Source organism: Fonsecaea pedrosoi (genome assembly GCF_000835455.1).
Source record: "Fonsecaea pedrosoi CBS 271.37 unplaced genomic scaffold supercont1.7, whole genome shotgun sequence".
NCBI classification, from domain to species: Eukaryota; Fungi; Ascomycota; class Eurotiomycetes; order Chaetothyriales; family Herpotrichiellaceae; genus Fonsecaea; species Fonsecaea pedrosoi.
In genome coordinates this window covers 2,732,321-2,746,978 of record NW_013550609.1, presented here as the reverse complement: position 1 = coordinate 2,746,978, position 14,658 = coordinate 2,732,321, and the positions used below count along the sequence as shown (strand labels likewise).

The 14,658-nt window shown below is 51.2% G+C and overlaps 4 protein-coding genes across 4 annotated transcripts; all 4 read left to right on the top strand.

The window, feature by feature from the left end:
• Positions 1-349: 349 nt before the first annotated feature.
• Z517_11040 (uncharacterized protein) lies at positions 350-2,235 on the top strand (the record flags this gene model as incomplete). The annotated part of the gene is made up of 6 exons (XM_013424648.1): positions 350-627; positions 690-821; positions 914-1,162; positions 1,218-1,293; positions 1,357-1,952; positions 2,007-2,235. 6 exons carry the CDS (start codon positions 350-352, stop codon positions 2,233-2,235), a joined length of 1,560 nt encoding a protein of 519 aa, XP_013280102.1.
• Positions 2,236-2,955: 720 nt separating this feature from the next.
• Positions 2,956-4,506, top strand: Z517_11039 (homoserine O-acetyltransferase; the record flags this gene model as incomplete). Its single annotated transcript, XM_013424647.1, has 2 exons — positions 2,956-3,374; positions 3,432-4,506. The coding sequence occupies 2 exons, from the start codon at positions 2,956-2,958 to the stop codon at positions 4,504-4,506; spliced, it is 1,494 nt and encodes a 497-aa protein (XP_013280101.1).
• Positions 4,507-6,081: 1,575 nt separating this feature from the next.
• Z517_11038 (uncharacterized protein) lies at positions 6,082-10,591 on the top strand (the record flags this gene model as incomplete). Its single annotated transcript, XM_013424646.1, has 2 exons — positions 6,082-8,811; positions 8,864-10,591. The coding sequence occupies 2 exons, from the start codon at positions 6,082-6,084 to the stop codon at positions 10,589-10,591; spliced, it is 4,458 nt and encodes a 1,485-aa protein (XP_013280100.1).
• A 1,157-nt stretch (positions 10,592-11,748) lies between these two features.
• Z517_11037 (uncharacterized protein) lies at positions 11,749-13,460 on the top strand (the record flags this gene model as incomplete). The annotated part of the gene is made up of 2 exons (XM_013424645.1): positions 11,749-12,240; positions 12,297-13,460. The coding sequence occupies 2 exons, from the start codon at positions 11,749-11,751 to the stop codon at positions 13,458-13,460; spliced, it is 1,656 nt and encodes a 551-aa protein (XP_013280099.1).
• Positions 13,461-14,658: the final 1,198 nt, after the last annotated feature.

The window sequence follows — 14,658 nt, the reverse complement described above, 5'->3', positions numbered from 1 at the left end:
GACGATCCCTGGCAAGATCCCTTGTGCCCATTCATCCCAACAGACGAGACCCCGCAACCTGTGCCGCAACACCCGGTCCAAGAGCGCACGAACGATGCCCTCTAATCACCCACAAACCCAGCCAGCAATCTGCATGAATTTTTCCACCGGGCAGCGGTCCGCCTCGGTCAAAGTACATGGATGGGGAACTTTGCCATGATGGGAAGGTCGTCCCAAGAAGAACCTATAACTAAAGAGAGCCGCTTGCTCGTCGCGTTTTCCCCCTCCCATTCCGCAGGCTTCGTACCCGGAATGATGGAAACCATATCTCGAACCAGCCAGTTTTGCTAGGAGGAAAGTTGATAGCGCCATGGCGCCCAGTGAGAAACCCACCGACATTGAGCGCATTACCCCAAGCGTATCCAGCTCGTTGGAGAGGGGCAACAATTCCCATGTGGACGACGGAGACGTTGAAAAGGCGTTGTCGGTGCTTGAAGAGAAAGATGTCATAACCACCACGGTAGAAACGACGACCGATCCAGACGTGGTCAATTGGGACGGTCCGAATGATCCAGAGAACCCTATGAACTGGCCTGCGCGGAGGAAATGGACCAACGTTGCTCTGCTGTCCTCGATAACGATTTTGACGTCGGTGACCAAGAGAATGACTGCCCGGAAGCATTACATCCTTGATACTGACGGCTGCTCAGACCTTTCGGTTCGTCCATGTTTGCACCCGGTGTACCCCAGGTGATGAAAGACTTTCACTCCAACAGTGAGGACTTAGCATCGTTCTCCGTATCCGTCTATGTGCTCGGGTATGCTTTTGGTCCACTGTTTATGTGAGTGCTTGTTTCCTTGTTCGATTGATCTGGGGCTTGTGCGCGAGCCTGATGCCCTTGTTGCAAGACATCTGTGGCTGATCCACCGTTAGAGCTCCGATGAGTGAATTGTACGGGCGACTGCCGGTCTATCATGTCAACACATTCCTCTTCGGGATATTCACTTTCGCCTGTGGCAAGTCGACAAACTTGTCCATGCTGATTGTGTTTCGCTTCCTGGCCGGTCTGGCAGGTTCTTGTCCCTTGACTGTCGGATCTGGTTCTATAGCAGATACCTTTAGACAAGACCAGCGCGGAAAGGTCATGAGTGTCTGGACCTTTCCAATTCTGTTTGGACCAAGGTGTGTACCACCCGGCGCATACTATCTGTGAAGTAATGGTGCTGACTGTGGACAGTCTGGGTCCTGTCGTTGGATCATATCTCTCTGAAGCCGCCGGGTGGCAGTGGAACTTCTATCTTCTCGCTATTTGTGTATGCATGCCCTTCCCCCTCTCGGTGGCGTGTGAATCCTATTGCAGGACTGACTTGAAATAGACCGCAGTCATGTTCGCCATGGCACTTATCTTTCAAAGAGAGACATATCCGCCCGTTCTCCTCGAGAGAAAAGTCAGGCGACTCCGAAAAGAAACAGGCAATGACAAGCTTCGGTCTGCTCTTCAATCTTCCAGGACTCCTTCGCAGTTGTTTATGCTGAGTGTGGTCCGTCCAACAAAAATGCTATTTCTGTCGCCGATCATATTCTTTCTTTCTCTGTACCTGGCGGTTGTGTACGGATATCTTTACTTGATGTTCACAACCATGACGTTTATCTTTCAAGATCAGTACGGCATTAGTCCTAGTAATGTTGGACTTGTCTTCTTAGGCATCGGACTGGGCCAATTTATCGGACTGTTGATATTTGGATCATTTTCCGACAAGCTGCTGAGGAAGCTGGCGAAAGATGGCGAGATGAAGCCTGAATACCGTCTGCCATTGCTTTGGCCGGGTGCGGTAACTATACCTGCAGGCCTCTTCTTGTACGGGTGGACTGCCCAGTACAAAGTGCATTGGATAGTTCCCATCATAGGGACGGTCTTACTTGGCGCTGGCATGGTCGCATCCTTCATGTCGCTGTCTATTTATCTGGTTGAGTATGCAGTTTGATTCCCCAAGCCTTTTGATCGGCGTGACTGACTTCATCCCAGTGCGTTCACCCTTTATGCCGCGAGCGCCATGGCGGCCAATACCGTCCTCCGTAGCCTTGGGGGTGCAGTCCTCCCCCTGGCTGGACGAGATATGTACAACAAACTGGGGCTCGGATGGGGGAACAGCCTTCTTGCATTCATCTCACTGGCCATGTCCCCTATGATCTGGATCTTCTTGAAGTATGGCGAGAGGATAAGGACGCATCCCAAGTTCCAGCTAAATCTCTAAGGGCATTGAAAGGGATTTATGTGATTTCTCGTATACTTGAATAACGAGCGGTATACGCAACTAGATTTGGGAGCATTTCGATTTATTATAAACTGGTTGTCGGTTGTCAGTTGTTGGGGACTCAAGATGCTTTGCTCTCGTCCCTGTCCACAGCCTTGCGGCTTGCTCTCTGGCTCTTTTCAGGGGGCGAGTTCGGAAAAGCTGCCATTTGGGGGCTCAACCGAGGCTCTCTATCCCCCCATTACGATTGGTGTGTGATGATGCCACCAGCCCCGCCAATGGCACCCACCGTCTAGCGGTGAAATCGCCTGCGCTGACTTCCACTGCCGAAATATCAACTTCAACTTGGTGGGTCAAATTCCCCTCGACTGAATTTCATTTTTGACTCACAACAATTGCACCCGGTCCTCACACCGGATTCATACGAGCCTCTCCGAGACACGAGTTGTGAGTCAATGGACCTCACTTAAGCTCGTTACCGCCCCCTCGACAATAGTCAATCCCCAAAACCCATTATTCCGTACTTTTTCACCGCGCATCAGAAAAAAAGTTTGCCATCTTCCAGTCTGTTCAGGCCTGGACGATTACCATGGCGGACAAGGATTCAAAGACTAACGGAGAGGCTCAGGCAGTCTCTCCGCGACTCCGTCAGTATCCCCTCTACTTTTCTTGCCTTCCCTACTGCTCATTGCTGTGCCTGCATCCCCTTCCGCCACGACCATGATTGAATGGCTACTAAATCCCGTAGAGAGTGCCAAAGGACAACCTGAAAACCCTTTCGCCAAACTCGTCGCCGACCAAGAAATCGTCATTGTCCCTTCCTTCACCCTCGAATCCGGCGTTGTCCTCAAGAATGTCCCCGTCGCATATACCGTCCGTGGTCAACTCTCCGAAGCCGGGGATAATGTCCTTGTTATATGCCATGCCCTGAGCGGAAGTGCGGATGTGGCTGATTGGTGGGGGCCTTTGTTGGGAGGGCCCGGTCAGGCCTTTGACGTTACAAGGTTCTTCGTTGTCTGTCTGAACAGTCTGGGCAGTCCCTACGGTAGTGCCAGTCCAGTGACGAACAAGGACGGTGACCCGGAACAAGGCAGATATGGGCCAGAATTCCCATTAACCACGATCAGAGATGACGTGAGGTGAGTGGAAAGAGCAGAGTGAGACAATTGGTATATAAGACTGACGATAGGTGACAGGATACATAAGATCGTTCTCGACCACCTTGGTGTTCGCCAGATCGCCTGCGTTGTCGGTGGGTCTATGGGAGGAATGCTCAGCCTAGAGTATGCCTATTACGGGAAGGATTACGTGCGGAGCATTGCTCCCATAGCCACGTCAGCGACGCACAGCGCCTGGGGCATCAGCTGGGGTGAAGCTCAGCGGCAGGCGATTTACTCGGATCCCAAATATGAAGACGGCTACTACTCGTTTGACGATCCTCCTACCGCCGGCTTGGGTGCAGCCCGCATGTCGGCGCTCCTCACATACCGAAGTCGGGACTCGTTTGAGGCTCGTTTTGGTCGCAACATCCCAGATTTGTCGAAGAAACCCTCCATCAACGATGGACAGAAGACGAATGGTGTCCAGAATGAGCACTGGAGCATCCATAACGATGGGAACAAGCGGGCCAAAGGATCCCGTGACTCTCGGCCTGCGTCCCGCAATGGCATTGCATCCGGATCGTCGCCAGAACCCGATAGCGAGGATCGACCAGCGACATTCAAAGATCCGCAGTTCAACGGAGCCACCGAGTTCGCCATACCGGTGCCCGTTGTTGAGAAGAAGAGTTCCAGACCAACACATCACTACTTCTCAGCACAATCCTACTTGCGATACCAAGGCACCAAATTTGTAACACGATTCGATGCAAACTGCTACATCGCCATAACGCGAAAGCTAGACACGCACGATGTTTCGCGGAACCGGGCACCCACCGTCCAGGAAGCTCTCGCACAAATTGAACAGCCAGCATTGGTACTCGGTATTGAGTCGGACGGCCTTTTCACCATTGCGGAACAACAAGAACTGGCTAACTGTATCCCCAATGCACGGCTTGGGAAGATCGACAGCCCGGAGGGCCACGATGCCTTTTTGTTGCAATTTGAGCAAGTGAATAGCTATCTGTTGAGCTTCTTCAGAGAGGTAATACCAGATCTCATGAACAAACCGGGGATTGGAGGACCAGACGGAGAGGTCAAAGATGGAGTGGGTCAGATGACCAAGTCGAGTACGTTCGGGGAGGCAGAGGTCGGCGACCTGACTGCTTGGTAGCGGCTCAAACCATTGTGCGGCTGAAGAAGTATCCCGAACCAGTTCAACTCTGGCCGGATACTGAAAGCCAAATGGCACGAAAGGTGAGTGGTTGTTGGTTGTATATATTTTGTATCATTGTCGTCAGTCAGATGTGGCTGCATTCACAATATACCCCCGGCATATGACATGGGCACGATGGGCTAGGAACATAGAAAATGCTATGAAAGCGCAGTTTGATTTCGGATGGTGTCGTAGGATCGTCGTCTTCATTTCGCTTGTTATGGACCTTGAGCATGTACTGTGGAGGACGAACTTTTCCATCTATTCGGTACGTGTACCCAGAGTAGCATGTCAGGGGCGGGCCAATTGACCGGGGAGGAATTAAATATAGACTCTCGTAGGGCGATGTACGAGGTACCGTAAGGATATTGTATGCTTACTCCAACCAAAACCCTAATTGCCATCTTGTCCGGTCCGACCCTTGTTAGGGCACACCAGGGCATGAGGATGGGCTGCTTGTGACATGAGCATGAGCATCACTCCCTAAACTAGAAACCGACCTACTCGTTCGAGCAAGTTGCTGGGCGCCTTAAAAATTTCCTCCCAATCCTGGGGCCAGTTACGCGGCGAACTGCACAGTTCGGATCGTAGATTGTACGGTGCAAGCTCATTAGGGGCCCCGACTATTGAATCGTGGTCTACGTGTCTACCTACCGAATACTTGTACCGAGCACCCGGTATACAGTCGTAGACCCCAAGTGGCTTACATAATGGTGCCTATTAGATACTCGAAACCCCACATAGTTTCAACGTCTTTGCACTAAGAATATTTGTCTAACTGTTGGAAGGCAAGCGCGAAGCTTTGACAGGGCATGTCACAGGATCGTGTTCGGAAAACCTTCTCGAGGAAGTTAGGCGAATGATTCCCAAGTCTCTTGTCTTCGTGATCACGATTGATCCTCTCCAAAGCTCTATTCAATGTGGCTAAATTGGATTTTCTCTTGAGGAACGTGTGTGAGACTGCCATCATCCAGAGCTAGAAGTTTCTCTGAGCTTATGAAAACACATCGAGTCCCACCTAATGGACACCCGGCAAAGATTTGCTGGTGTTTGTGAGTGCCCCTCCATCCTGACCGCGACATCAAAGTCGTCGAACAGACGAAGGCTCTATTACGAAGCCTGCAGGACGCTACTGCATCAGGTACAATGGATCGGTTTTCGGACCTGTCCTTGACCGAGCCGACCATTGGCAGTGAGTGTCAAGTCTGTGACCACGCCACTTATTGAGCCGTTATGAAACATACCCCGCGAGCCCGCCTTCAAGAAAGCACCCCTGTGACAGCGTTTCGACTCTGATTGTTGTTGCTGTACAAGCAAGAGCAATGCTAACTAAAATCTCACCGATGCGTCGTCGACCGGGAAGCACCCGCTGAGCCGCCTGTACATGGTATATCCAAACTGTTTATGCCGGTCTCCTGCCCAAGAAACGTGGAGCTGTCATCAAGCACAAGGCGTATCCTAGATATCCAAGACCCATATTGTTCCTGAAGTTTCCCTCGTACAAGGCTGTCGAGGAGCTCTCACTCGTCGGCAATGTCGGAAAATTCTCTGGCAGCGCTCTGGGAGAATGCCATCCGCGAATACGAGAAGAGCATTGACCACCCTCTAGTCACTTCCGAATTACATTGTGGTCCTATAAACTTCCAAGACCCGAATGGACGAAGTCTTCAAGCCTTTCTCGAAGCCCTTCACGTAAGCCAAGATCAGTTCACAGCTCATCGAAACGAAAAGCGCAGAGTTGTGTCAGCCTTCCGCAAATGTATCCTCCCCCTGCACTTCATCATAGAGGTTGCCGATCGAGGTCTCCAATCAACGCCCGCAGCACCGCTCGGCGTTCTTTTCTTTGCAGTCCAACATATTTTGAGCACATGTGAAAGGGTCAGCAACGCATATGACGCTGTGGAAGAGTTGTTTCAACGGGTGGCAGCTGTCACATGCTGCCTTGACGGTTACAAGGACAGCTCCCTCATCGGCACGCATCAAACAGTCGTTATAGAGGTGCTGTCATGCCTTTTGAGAATTGTCGGGGCCGCACAATCCAAACTAGCCAAACCGTCCAGGTTACGCCAATTTGGACGGTCTCTGTTTCAGAACGATGAAAGCATCACAGCTGCCCTCGCGGAGCTCGAGAAACGGGTGCACGATGAGCTGGGCTATGTCGTCCGTCTGAATTTTGGAATGACACAGCGAATGAGCGAAACCACCCTCAGCATACACAAACAAGTCCTCGAGATCAAGCAGGAGATTCTGAGATCTAGAGCAAGTGACGATCGTTTGGATGCCAGGACAGATCTCGTTGAAAAACTAAAAAATGACTCGTGGGAAGAATTGCGAAATCATCATCGGAAAAGCGCCAATGCTATTGCCGACTCCACGGGGACCTGGATCCAAAATGACACCATGTTTGCAACATGGGAGAACGGCAATGGTTCGCTGCTGTGGATTTTTGGCCGCCCCGGAGTTGGCAAAACGGTTCTGGCTGCTGCGACAGTCGAATCTCTGAAGAACAAATACTCCAGGAATGCTGACAATGGTCCCATCCGGCCTACAGGGTACATGTATTTCAAGGAGGGCCAACCGAAGCTCCAGAATCTGAGCCATATGTTGATGGCTGTTGCACTACAAATCGCCAAGCAAGACCAACAGTTTTATAACCATCTGGCCGAGACGATCAGAACTTATCCTGACATTCTTGGAAAGGCAGCGTCTGCGGAATCTTTGTGGGACCGCTTGTTTCTGTCCTACGAACCTTTCATGGAAGACCACGAAGAGGTTCGTGGGCTGCTCTACATCATCATTGATGGGCTTGACGAGGCTAACGACGAAGCAAAACTCGCCCTGTTGACTTGCTTGAGGAGGCTTCTTGCCTCTCAGTCCGACCATGAACGAATATCCATCCAGGTGGCCGTCTTTGCACGGCCAGAAATTCGAAATCTCCTCGACAGCACGGATGCCGCCTTTCAGGGAAAAGAAAAGATCATCGACATTACGGAAGACCAGACGAAACAAGATATTCGTGTCTATGTGAGGCATCAGACCAAGGACATCGCCGCTGTCCGAATGATCCGGAGAATGGAACCAGAGCAATGTCAAATCTTCGAAGCCTTCATCGAAAACAGCATAGTGACACGTTCACAGGGAATGTTCTTATGGGCTAAATTGGTCATTGACCAGATCCGGGACAGCCCTTCTGCTGAAGCGGTTGAAGAAGCACTCAATGATGCCCCTTCCGGTTTGATGGACATGATCCATCTGGTGTTTCTCAGATTGAACCACGAAGACGATGTCAGGACCCAGTACTTGACCCACTTGCTCGCTTGGGTCCTGTGTTGTCGCCGTCCGCTAACTGTAGCCGAACTTCATGTCTGCCTCCTGGAAACCGTTGGCCAGCGTTTCATAACAATCTCCGACGATCTGACGAACAGATACTCTAGCCTTTTCGACGTCATCCGGCAATCAAGTGGTGACGATACTTCAAGAACTCTAAAGTCAACGCGTTCTTCCAAAGAAGAATCTGAAGATGACTCGGACTCTACCGAAAGCGACGATGATGAACCTGCGACCGGCTACACGCCAGCCAGGCCCTCGTTCAAACATTTTAGCTGGAAAAGGCTCAGTGTCCATGCGAACAATGGAATTTTTGACGAATGGCACCGGAGCACCGTCACCTTTACTCATGCAAGAATTCGCGATTATCTCGTGCAAGAAGGCAACCCGTCAACCAAGAAATGGCATGATTGCCGAGTGGTTCCGGGCCACCTTGATGAGTTCAGAATGCAAATGGTGCAGGCTCTGCTTGACCTTGCCATGAAGACAACTGCCCAGAAATACGGCGTACATCTTCTCAAACAGTACGCGGCGGATAATTGCGTCTCTCACTTGCTGGAGATCGACATCAGTGCGATGCCCCGAGATCTGTGTGGCCAAGTTGGTGCAAGGTTAGCCTCGCTATGTTTTGACGGCAAGATGTTCTACCATTTACAGAATGGGATGTGGCAAAGCACGATTGATTCTTGGTTGTTGGACCGGAAGAAAACGGATACCGTCCGTGCATTGATTGCAATGGGAATCGACTATCTCAGTCTTGAAACTCCTGAGATTCGCCCGTGGGCGATACAGGCCATTGACTCTGCTAGGGTTCTCTTACAGCCGTTAATCAAAGAATGTGCCCGCCTCTGGCTCGCGAAACGGGCATGGGATGACATGGATTGGTTCAATAAGTGTGAAGGAGAAACTTGGGTGTTGGTTGCGTACGAATTCCTGGTAAGGCAAATGGATCGCCGTCGCTACATCGGCCGCCGCTGACATTGAGCAGACTGCGGAAGGAAACAACGAAGGCCCTGTCAGCATACTCAAAGGAACTCGCCGAGTCGGACGGATCACTTTGGAACTGATCGAGCAAATCGCTAAAAGTCAGAACTTGGAACAAGATGAATATTGGTTTACCGGTGTTGCCTGGACAATGATGCAGGGAGAGGATACCAGGCATACCCGAAAAGCCATTGAATATTTTCAGAAGGCAATCACTCTGGCGGAGGCTCGGACGCGAAAGCTATATGGCATCGAGAAGCCCACGGCTTGGGTCGCCTACGAAGGCCTCAGTCGGTGCTACGGTGATAATCTTCGACAACCCCTTCCAGCTCTAGCGGCCATGCAGAAAGCTATCGAGGCCTTACCAGCGATCTTGCTGACCTACGGCGTCGATTTCTATTTCAAAGCACGCGCGGCTTTTTGGCGACTTCAAACCGAGGAGAACTACGAGAAGGAGGCCAGTCGGATCGGCAGAGAGGCATATGAACGTTGTCAAAAATTTACATTCGGGGCAGACGACCCGTCGGATCATGTCATCATGGACAGCGTCAAGCTATACATTGAGATTCTGAGCCGGACTCAGGATTATGACACGATAGCAGCAGTCCTGCGTCACCTTGCAACGTGCCAGACACTCTTGCCTGGGTGTTCATTGCTTCATTGTCTCCTGCGACACAAATTCACCGAACAAGAGTTCAAGCGGCTGACCGGGATCATTGCCATGGTTTTGTACAAACGGCCAGATCGCGATTTAGAGAATCTGCTTGAAGAGAACTTCAAACGTGTTGCTTATATTGACCTTTCGGGAAAGCCCAAGTGGAACGATCTGCGACTGGCAGCGCGATCTGCAAACTTCTTGATGCGCCATTACAAAGACGCAGCCGGGGCCACCAAGATCTATACAAGCATACTATCCGTTATTGACGCCAACGACGAGTCTTACCGCCAGCGGATGAAGCCGATCCGAGACCAATCTGCCGCGTTCCTCAGCCTGCGTCATTTCACCGAGGCTGTGGAGGCCAAGTTATCAAAACGATTACGTTATTCCCAAGCCCCGGAGAGACTCAGGAGCCTTGCACTGGAAGATAGACGGCGGTATCGCGCCTCCTACTCGGCTCTTCTGTATGGAGTATGGCTCCGAGATTATCGATCAAAGTCTTCAAAGATATGGAGGCCAATTTTCCAACCATCCATCACCGAGGCAATACGCAAACTGGACGATGACGATCCGTGGAACGACGATGATGCCTACAACCAACTTGGAGAAGCGTTAATGATGGGCAACGATACTGAAAACGCTGCAATCGCCTTCGGCATCACTATGATGCTCACGGACGGACTGACCACAGAGCCTACAGCACCTGACGAGGGAACGGATCCTGGTCGCAGGCTGGACGAGGGCAGTGGTGAGGTGTTAGGTTGCAAGTACGCCAGCTCCAAGAGAATCCGGCACTGCGACGGGATCTGCGACCCTGCTAAGGACGACTTTGCAGAACTCTGGTGCTGTCGCCTATGTGAGAAGACGTGGTTTTGCGGAGATTGCCTGGTTCTGTTAAGGAAACAGGACCCTGAGGCAGATCCATATGTGATATGTTCGTCAGATCACACACACCTCCGCATCTATCCTGTGTCTGATCGAGCAAGAGATATCGTTGAGGGCCTTCGACGTAACGACGTGGGTAAGCATCGGCAGTGGTTACAAGAGGTGCAGGAAATCTGGAGTACGGAATAGACAACGGCGCAGCGCGTCAGGATCCCCGCTCTCTCAATGGGCCTCACGTCCGAGGTTGTGAATGATGGAGCGAAAGAGAAGGCAGCATTCTGGGAGCGCGGACGGAGGAGCAGGTCAGCTGGGGGTGAGTGGGCCAGGCGGGCGGCTAATCATACTGATGTGAGGGCTGCAGGATTCTCGGTATGATGATAGTAGAGGAACAGAGCTTCGACTACTTTGTACCGAGTAAGTAGCGTTGGTCGAGACAAGGTGGGCAGGAATTGCTTAGCATAAAGGGCTTGTGCGAGCTTAGGCCGAAATCTTGGGTTGCTTGAGGGAGTGAGGGGGGTCTTGGGATCTGGGCGCAGGCGGCCTTAGCAGGTTGGATAGATACAAGTAGGGCTCACCTCACTAGGCCACTTCCTTCCAGTCAGCCACTCAGCACGAACGAACAATCGACGCCAACAACCAAGCCACAGGGATGGATGCGCTTGATGCGCCCAAGGCCAGTGCGGACCAAATGCGGCAATAATGCAAGGCAGATCCGTTTCAGCTGGTGCCTCGTTTCCACTTTCACTTCTTTTAGTACGTGCGAGGCACTCGGCCGGTTGCCTCCTCTGTACCTCACCCTCGCGACGGCCCCCCAAATTCAACTGTTCTCCCAGGGCTGGTATTAACGAATTATTAGTTGCATGAGGTGACCTGCATCTCCCTGGTCAGCATTTTGCGGCGCAGCAAGGGCCAAACCACCCCCAAACTGCATCTCTGCGTCTCTGCGTCTAAACTTTGTTCAATGTCAACCTTAGATCTTCATCTCTTTGTCGTCCTTTGAAACCCTTTGAAACCATTTCTCCAAGGCACGACAATCGAATCGAAATCCCCTTTCACTCTCTATTCTTGTAATTTTCCCCCGCTCTGCCTCGATCTGGAAAGAAGGCCTCAGGATTGACTTGACTGAATTCACTCGACTCACGCTCTTTTTCTCTCTCTGTCACTCGTTTTGCGACAAGAGGACAGAGGCGCTCTCCAAACCGTCACTTCTCGCCCAGTCTGCTCACCTTCACTACTACCACTACACTTTCTCCCAGAGTTCAACTCCTGCGCCGAACCGCGATGCGAATGCGCCTTGGTCTTTGACGGACGATTAGTAAAGGGAAAGAAAATAACACGCAACCAAGATGGGCTGGCCAAAGTGCAATTCGACCGACGAGGATTTGGCCATCACCGAAGAGCCGATATGGCATGGGCATACTTTTCACACCATCGGCCTCTGGGTCGCGGCGATATTCACCATGATTGCCCTAGCCGTCTCCTTCTTCCTGATCCTCATGCACGCCACGCATTACCTGAAACCGTGGGAACAGAAGCACACCATTCGCATCCTCTTCATGATCCCCATCTACGCCGCCGTCTCGCTCCTCTCCTTCTACTACTACCGGCATAGCGTCTACTTTGAAGTCATCAGAGATTGCTACGAAGCTTTCGCAATTGCCTCCTTTTTCTCCTTGCTCTGCTCATACCTCGCCCCCGACCTACACCAGCAAAAGATCTATTTCCGAACAATCACCCCGAAGAAATGGGTGTGGCCCATGAGGTACTTTCAAAAGTGTACAGGGGGTACTGAGAAGGGGTTGTTGAGGACACCCAAAAGTGGGTTGACATGGTTTAATGTAGGTCCATTTTTCCCCTGCTTGAAGTTGCGCGGCTAACTTGGGGTTGTAAAAAGGTGGTTTGGGTCTCGATTTTCCAGTACTGTTTCATCCGCGTTCTCTTTACAATCATATCGGTCATCACGCAAGCCGTCGACCTGTATTGCCTCGAATCACTCAGCCCAGCCTTCTCTCACATCTGGGTCATGATTTTCGAGACCATCTCAATCACTGTCGCCATGTACTGCCTGATCCAATTCTACATCCAGATCAAGGATGACATCCGGCAGCATAAACCTCTCCTGAAAATCACGGCCATCAAACTGGTCATCTTCCTCAGTTTCTGGCAGACCATTGCCATTTCTGTGCTCACCAGCGTCGGGTTTATCAAGGCCACCAAGCGCATTCAAACCCCCGATATCAAAGTGGGCATTCCAGCGATGCTGTTGTGCATTGAAATGGCCTTTTTTGCCATCTTTCACATATGGTCTTTTAGCTGGAAACCATATGTGATTGGTTCCAAGGAGCAAATGTCTGACACTGTCCCCGGTGACGGGTCCGAGCGCATGACGTACAAAGGGGGTTTTTTGGGTATCAAGGCCATTTTTGATGCCTTTAACGGTATGGATATGCTCCGAGCCACGGGTCGGTCGGCGAGATGGCTGTTTAAGGGACGCAAGACTCGCCACAATGATCCCAGTTACGACTTGTCTAGGAAAGATACCGAGGGCAGCGATTTCGGCGCCAGTGGCCAGAAATTGGATACCTTGAACCACCCAATCCCCTACGCGGGGGCCGCAACTAAGCCGCCTCGTTATAACGGTCTTGGAGACGAAGAGGGTGCCACGCTGCTCGCTAACAGCCAGAGTATGCCAACATCACAGCCGCCGATTGTTGGAGCAGGAAGTGATGGGGGACATGATTTTTACGACGTGAACAATGTCAGCGACATTGGACTCGCATCGAGCTATGACGACAAATACAACGGTCGATATGACATTCCGTCAGATCATCCACCGACGCAGCAGGCTTATATGCCTTATCCGGGATCGACTGGGGGCCAGGAGAGCGGCGTGGTCTCGGTGCCGTACCCTGTGTCGAGGGCGGGAGCAGAATCCAGCTCACACTTGGGAGGCGGCCAGGACAGCCGGAGATTATACATGCCCCCTCCACGGAGTCCAGATCCGAATATGAGGAATCCAGACGGTCCAGACGGAGTTGGCAACGGGGGCTTCTTCTAATGATAAACTTGAGCGATTTGTACATTTGTTTGGAGCTTGGGCATGTGCATGAGCAGTAGGATCAATGCAATGAAACGAACCTGACGAGTTTTTTCAGCTCAGCCATGGATATTCTTTATTCTGCGCGTTTTCAGACGAAGCGGACTGTCACTGTCACTGGCACCACAGTACCTTTTGGGGGGGTGTTTTTTGGGGGGAAGCGACGCAGTTTTTCACATGTTCGCGGGGAGGAAGACGAGGTCGTTTCTTCTCGCGTCTTCTTCTCGCGTCTTCTTCTCGCGTCTTCTTCTCGCGTCTTCTTCTCGCGTCTTCTTCTCGCGTCTTCTTCTCGCGTCTTCTTCTCGCGTCTTTTATCGTTGGTTTTTGTACATCACAAGTACGTGCATAGCGTGTACGGAGCATACATGTGTATCACAAGTGAACGAATGCTTCTGTTGGGGTTGTGGTACAGCCCATGCCTGCTACTAGGTACATACCTTGAAGATTTGCTGTGACTATGACTATGATTATGATTACAAGTATAGCATGTCTAACTTTATGTGTGTACTGTAGAACATAATATGACAAAACATAACATGACATGACATGACATACGATGACATGGCATGACGTGACGCGACGTGACAGAATGTGAAAGAATATGACATGAACATCGCGTGGCATGTCGTGCACGTCTACCGAGCATAGTACAGTATACTCGACACCCACTCGGTATATTAGAGCATTATTATGTCAAAGTAGCTATCTATACGAGGTATACCCGTCTCGCCGTGTACCTACCGTAGTATGCGGGGGTGCACACGGCTCGACAAGTGCCTCTGACACAATAAATAAACTACCCATCCAAACCCATAGCCAGGGGTTTGGAATTGGATACTGTATAGGGGACTGACTGGTCACTTGGTCAGGGGTTGACTTTTATTTTCTTTTGCTGCGTACGACGGACTGTATACCTGCCTGCCTGCCTACGTACTCCAAGGTTCTGTATATATATATATATCGATAGTTCATATCAAAATCGATTCATCCCACCTACATATCAGTTCGTGAATTTCTCGGATTCTTCATCCCGCGCACGTCACAATTGTCAACATGATCTGCCTCTCCGTGACCGGGGGGGCCACATGACATGTCATAACATGACACTTCGCTTTCTGCCCTTCCGACCATTCCATCGAGCATTTTTTGCCCGAGACAT